This window comes from Cyprinodon variegatus, unplaced genomic scaffold, assembly GCF_000732505.1.
Source record: "Cyprinodon variegatus isolate N-32 unplaced genomic scaffold, C_variegatus-1.0 Scaffold540, whole genome shotgun sequence".
NCBI lineage: Eukaryota > Metazoa > Chordata > Actinopteri > Cyprinodontiformes > Cyprinodontidae > Cyprinodon > Cyprinodon variegatus.
In genome coordinates, this window is record NW_015150993.1 from 25,419 (window position 1) to 32,505 (window position 7,087).

Genomic DNA, 7,087 nt, shown 5'->3' on the forward strand with positions numbered 1-7,087 from the left:
AGCAAATAATATATTACATAGCACTGACTTAATGTCTTTTTTTTATATATAAATTTTTTTATTATTACTTGCAGTTTAAGAGTTGAATTGCCCTAGGAAAATAACTAAAAAATAGAAAATAAGAAGAGTTGACCTGATCTTTAAATCTGCAAAACAATGAGTCAGTAAATGCATGAAGAAACATGGGAACTCTACATGAACACATAATCCACATTTATAGAGCTGTGCAGTCCTATCAAAGTTAAAATGCAACTAATAATGGACATCAATGCCATAAGATTTTACATTTTTAATTTAAACACCAATGTTTTTAAGGTTTGTGTCCAAAGAGCTTTAAGCAACTGTTAAAATAAAAGTTCAACATATACCTAAAGAGAGAAATCACCTAAAACAAACAATTTTCATTGTAAAAATCAACACATTAAACTGAATTAAAAGTCAAGCAGAACAGATTAGTTTTAAGGTAAGACATAAAAAAATGTAAGGTGAGTCAGGATGCCGGATGTGCAAAGGTAATTTAAAACGACCTTAAGGAATTGGGGAAGCACATAGCGGATTATTGTGGATTTCTTTCTTACTCAAACTTGAACTGCCATTTAAGGGTTACATATGTTGACAAGGTTTTTGCATACATTTTCAATCAAAGCTGTTCTATAGTTATACATGTGAGGTGTGTTTGGGATCATATTTCAGTGGAAAAACCCAGTTCAAGCTTCTGTGGCCCTCAGATGAAAAAACGGTTGGTTAGGAAGTTATAGAAATGACTACAAATGGGGAACCCAAAATATTGTTTTGAAGATAAAAAAGGACTGACTGAATAAGTCTAACTTACAGTTACTGACATGATGGAGACACATGCCTTCTGAAGACAGTTCTATGATCAGATGTGAGGCGCTGCATATTGAGCGATCAGGCCAACAAAGATTTTTGAAAAACTTGAAGTGAGGCTGTCACGCATATCTGTTCTGTAGAACTTATCAAATACGGCGGTGGTGGCATAATGGTGCGGGCATGCCTCATTGCTGGTAGTGGCATATCATACAGAATGGATGGAATAATTGAGAAGTAGCACTTTAAAACTCTAAATCTACACTTAAAATAGTCGGTTGTAATGTAAACCACTTAGGAATATATAGTTCCTGCAGAGGATCTTACCTTTTCCAAAATGAAAAGTTATATTTTTTAAAAGCATGTAAATCCCTATAAACCAGGCATCCCCAAAGTCGGTCCTTAAGGGCCGCAGTCCTGCAGGTTTTTGATTTACATTGATAGCTGATCAACAGCTTTTGCAAAAATGCACTCATCAGAATCAGCTGTGTTAGAGCAGAGAAACCTCTAAATCCTGCAGGACAGCGGCCCCCCGAGGACCGACTTTGAGGATGCCTGCTATAAACCAAGCAGTTAAAATTAACTCTACTATAAGATTAGCCACAAATCAACATTGTTCAGAATGGTTAATGTGCATGAATATGCAGAAGATTAACAGGTTATTTCCAGGGTAAGAAAGCTGAGCTGACTGGTCAATTAATGAACACCCCTCCTCTCTAAAATCTACTGTGGTTCACAGCAAAGCAAAAGGTGCACAGGTGTAAAGTTACATTAAACCATTTGATGGTGGCTGATCATGGAAGAACGAAATCTAGTTAAATTTTTAGAATCCACAGAGATGGTTTAAAGGACAGAAGAAGATGGCATGGCATTATGTTCTAGTTGCAGAGTAGAGTGAGATGTTACCCTCTGAGAAACATTTCAACATCCCGTCTGTGCTTCAGCTCGTAGTCAGACTGGGATTAGCTCTGCCACACATAGCACTGTTTTAGACCATGTTTAGACATATATAATTACATGTTTAAAAAGGGTGCAGGAATAATGAACCACTAAATGAAGCATTTCTCACCTCTAGTCTTTAGTGCGTTAAATGTTTCTGTCCAAGCAGTTAAAGAGATTTAGCTTAACTCTTACTTTAGAAGATATTAAAATATATATCATACATTTCAGGAGATGCAAACATCCACAGTTTATGGTGGAGAATCTGTTGAAAGAACAGCTGTCAGTTGTGCATTCAAAAAATCTGGTGTTTATGGAAGAGTGAGAAGAAGAAAGGTGTTCTAAAAAGAGATCCTGTTTAACAGTTGTTCATAGTGCAGGAAACAGCCTCACTGATGAGGACCTGCTCAGGACATACAGATTAACAAATGGTTATCAGCGTCTCCATATTGATAATTTAGAAAACAAGTCAGGTGAAGACTTTAATGAACAGTTAGATCTGCTGAGATTATCCTAAGTGCCGACATTCCCTCCGTCCAGGACTTGTTCAGGTCTAAGGTCCGGAAAAGGGGCCGCTAACATCTCTGCAGATCCCACATATCCTGGGCACAAACGCACACCTGCCATCACTTAGATAGTTTCTTCCACGCCTATTTGCACCGATCCAACCACATCTCATACAGTATTTACTAAATGTATACATTTATATTAACAAGAATGGAATCTTTGATTAGATTCCATTTTAAATGTCTATTGAAAGTAAAGAGGAACCCAAGTCAAGAGTCCATCAGACTTAATGGGAATATAGATCAAAGTAAACACAGAGCATCCGTGATCACAACCAGTTAGAGGCAGAGAAACACAGGGATGGAAATTGATTTAGCAGCAATTTAACCACAATCATACACAGAAAGGTAAAATAGCAGATTAAGAAATATTCATCTTGAATTGGCCTTGTTGAAGTCCAGATATAAGGCCAGTTTAAATTCTTTTCAAACTTGTTTATTCTCTGGGTGTGCAAAGGTGGTACAGACACACCCAAAAGTCTGATATCACAGTAGAAAGGGGTTCTGCATAACAATAACTCCTGCCTCCTTGTCTCCTTCTCCTCTTGGGTGACGCAACTGCTGAAGTACATAAAAGAACCAGAGGCTTTACTAACTTTAAAGTGAAAAATAAACTTCTTTAACTAGGTGGTCTTAATTCAGAGAAGATCAAATATGAAGAAGTTTTGTAAAACTTTTTGCTCGTATCTTTTAGCTTTTTTCCCCCTGCTTCTGTGCTTCTTCCTCTAATTCTGCTGCTTTATAACTGGCTTTGGACTGACTGCATGTTTAGAAGACATAGAGGCTGTGGCTGGGAGGGAGAGGCTGGATTCCTGATCCCTGTCGAGTCTTGTCAGAGGATTCCAGCTCCTGTCAGCCTGGGGATACAGGGAGGAAAATGGAGGCGGATAACGGTCTTCAAAGGAAACAGAGACTAACTGTATAAGAAAATAATACAACCAGAGGAACTCCTACCTCTTAACTCTTATCTTGTTGCTTTGTCAGGGTTTTAATTCATTTAGTGTAAACTACAGGCACATGTACTTTAAATGTGTCCCTTGGATAACGGCGAAATAGTCAATAGTGAAATAAGCTACATTTTGATCCTAAGGGGAAAAATGATCAAAAACTCATCTTTAATGTGGTAACATGAACTCACACTGAAAGACATTTAATAAGGCTGATTTATTCCCTGATAAAGTTCCACAGCAGACTGTTTTTTTTTTTTTTCAAAAGGTCCCGCCCACTCTTTATTCTAGGTGTGCACATTTTCTCACCCGGTGAGAAATACTCACACGTAATTAGTTAATAGTGTTTTACTCTATCATTTATAATGCACTCTAAGCTGCACATTCACCAGCAGGCCGTTCATATTTTATAATCTTAAACTAATATTGTCTGCACTTAGTGATGAAATATATAAAATGTACTTTTAAATACATGCTGGTCTCTATCTAGGAAGAAAAATCCTCCGCCACCAGGACTTTTTTTTTTTTTTCTTATTAATCCACTATTTTATTGTGAAGAAATAAAATTACTTAATGCAACCTAATTTTCTAGGAATAAAACAGTCTGTCTGTCTAGATCACTGCTTCTGATGCTTTCTTCTCTTTAACTCACCCCATTAGATTTAATTGGATCTAGGTTTTGGACCAAGATGTTCACAAAAGGTGGTTATTTTTGTGTCTGACTAACATCTCCATGAAAAAGCTTTTTCTGTGTTGATTTGGCTATACACTTTAAATCTGTTCTTCTAAAAGACCCGGTAATGGGAAACTTTTTTTCTCCCACATACCACTAGATTTACATTTAATATATATTCATTTTCTTGGATGCTAAAAGAGAATCTGGTATGGCTCCAAAACAAGTGTCTAGCATGTAGACAAAGACTAATGATTTTTCTCTGTTCCTAATTCTTGCTCTGACTATAAATGTCTGCAGTGCCATGATCTTGGCGCTGATGACTGGATTATTGGTTGATTACTTCCACCTGCTTAGCTTCCCCCAGTTCTTATTCTTTCTTATCAGATCCAGCTGTTCCAGTTCCTATTTAAATGGTTTGTTCCCAGCCATCAGTGCCAGATTATTTGAGCCGTGTGTGAGAGTTCTTTACCTTATGTGTTTCTGATTACCTGATCCTGGCTAGTTTCTGCCTCTGGACTTCTGAGTTTTGCTTGCCCCTATTCTGATCAGTTTTGTCGGACCTATCTTCGAACTGCTATTTGGTACCTCTTCAGATCTCTGATTTTCTGGCCTGTAAATCTGTTCCCGCATCTACGCTATCTCAGGATTCCCCCTCCGGATACTTCTGCTCTTCTGCGTCTGCTGCTCCTGCAGGTCAGTCGGCTATGCTTCACTCCTGGCACTCTCAGCATTTTCTGACAGATCACATGTCACACATTCTTCATTTAAAGTCGTATGGAAACGGCTGCTCCAATCGTGGCATCTCCAAATTCTCCTGAGTGGTGTACAACTTTACAAGAGTGAATGAAGTGAATGTGATTGGTAATTTATCAAGGGGGCTGGATTGGTGTGGCGGAAGGTTCGCAAGCAGGAACGGAAACATGCAAGAGAAGGAGAGTCGGAGGTTGTGGACATTTTTTATTTAAAGGAGGAAAGTGGAGATAAAGATGTTGTGGAAGAGGATGCCAGGGCGGCAGAAGTTTCGTTTGGTGTAGAAGGGTTACAGCCGTACATGTTTGAGCCCTTGCCTCGCAACGCTGCCAGTTCTGTTAGCTCTACGCCTGCTGAAGACACAGACGTCCATCCCCGTGAACACTGAGACGGAACTCAATGGGAAAGTAAATGAGTCCTTTTTCTTGTTTCAACCGTTGCGTAAATTAGCTGCGACATATGAATCAAGATGCTATGACCAAAAAAAATTTGATTGACAGATGACCTTTGATACATGATTGGCCGAATTTAGGTGTACAAGCTGACGTATAACTAACTGGCCTACATGAGATAATAAAGAAAAAAACAACAACACAGATTTAAAGGCAGGATTTTTTTAAATAGTAGTTTTCTGAACTTTCGGACAATATAGTTTGATAGAGTACATTTCTATCAATGGTGCAATGGCACAACAAAAAACCCATAATTAACATTGTCTGGGTGGGCCCAATATGAAGTACAAAGAGTAGATAACACCAACAGACATCTGTGTCATGTTTTATCAAATCCCTAGTGAGCAAGATGTGATGACCAGAATGCCCCCAAAACTCTAGTCTACTTTAATCACTAAAATATAGATTAAAAGGCTTAGACTGCATTTATTTATTTATATATATATTTTTTTTTTTTTATCAATAATGAGCATAATAAGGGGATTCTGGGATTGTGTTGAGAAATGAACCTTCAATTATGGATTTTTTTTTTTCCCTCATTACATTAATTAATTTAAGGATTTCCAAATGTGAAATTCTTCATTATTAAGATTTTAAAAAGTTAATAAAAAAAGACTTTAAACTATATATGCAGAAAAAAACATGGACAATTACTTCTGCTATTCTAAATCACTCCTATTGTCATCCTTATGCTAGAAATATATTGCTCCTTCCTTGTTTCACTTAAATGTTTGTCTTGACTCATGAATCCTCTGCTGTTAGATTTTATACTTTGCACTTTTGTCTTCATCTGTACTATATTTTTTTAAATTCTTTTTTATCCTATTTGAGAGTTTGTATTCTGTGTTGATTGATAAAAATGGTGCGGAACTGCTGACAACACTTCCGGGGGGAGATTTTCACAATAAAACTATGTTGACCCACTACGTAATAATAATAATAATAATAATAATAATAATAATAATAATAATAATAATAATAATAATAATAATAATAATAATAAATAAAAAATGTATGGTTCCATTTCTGTCTAAAATAAGTAAAAGCAAAATCTACACATATTATATGTACTTATGTTTGAATCAAATGGAACCCATGTTAGATAGATAGATGGATATTCCAAAATATGTTTAAAGAAAACAACTTTAAGATTGTTTTCCCTTTATTTCCTTCTAATTACAATAAGTTTGTTGAGCGCTAGAATGCTGACTAACAGACATTAACAATGTAAACCTATTATATCCCCACTGAACAAAATTCAAGAAAATTTTTGTTGACAATCCTATTTTTAAAGCAAATTTCCTTTGAAAAAAATGGTAGCATTGATATTTAAGATTTAAAGTCATACTGAGACAATGAGAAATCAAAGTTAATATTGAAATAATAATTTATAAATTATTTACAATTTATATATAAGATTGACTCAAACACATATTTATACATTTTATTTAAGAGGATTTTTTCCCCCCTATATCATAGTGGGTGATTTTTAAAGGCTTTAGCCTTATGTATAGGGCTTTTTCTTCTTTGCGCCCTTGGCGTTGCTAGGATACGGTGTAAACGGCTGTTCTTTTAATTGCAGGAGAGCTGGTCTTCAGTTGTTAAAACAAGTTTGGTCCGAGTCCGAGCGACTTTCCCTCGGTCCCTGTATTCACGGCTAACCGGTAAATCCCAGCATGGAGATCAACCACTTTTACACGAAGCTTCGCCGCGACTTCGGCCGCCGGTGTCTGTTCTCTGACCGGCCTGCGGACCTGAGAGCGGACGTCCATCCGGATCCCAGCCTGGCCTCCCACTTCATCCAGAAGACCTCCAAAGATCAGGCCACGCAGGCCTGCAGTGAAATGTCCGAGCACCTGGTAGGGTTATAGGGAAGCTCACCTTTATAGGCCATGATTTCTGAAAAATAAATAAATAAATAAATAAATA

The 7,087-nt window shown here is 36.9% G+C and overlaps 1 protein-coding gene across 2 annotated transcripts in view; it reads left to right on the plus strand.

The window, feature by feature from the left end:
- The first annotated feature begins 6,736 nt into the window (after nucleotides 1-6,736).
- dnai2 (dynein, axonemal, intermediate chain 2) overlaps nucleotides 6,737-7,087 on the plus strand; it is an 8,763-nt gene continuing 8,412 nt past the window's right edge. For both annotated transcript variants that reach the window (XM_015391427.1, XM_015391428.1), the window contains exon 1: nucleotides 6,737-7,017. In XM_015391427.1, coding sequence (XP_015246913.1) covers nucleotides 6,835-7,017 — 183 coding nt within the window. In that variant the 5' untranslated portion in view covers nucleotides 6,737-6,834. The remainder of the gene's footprint in view (nucleotides 7,018-7,087) is intronic.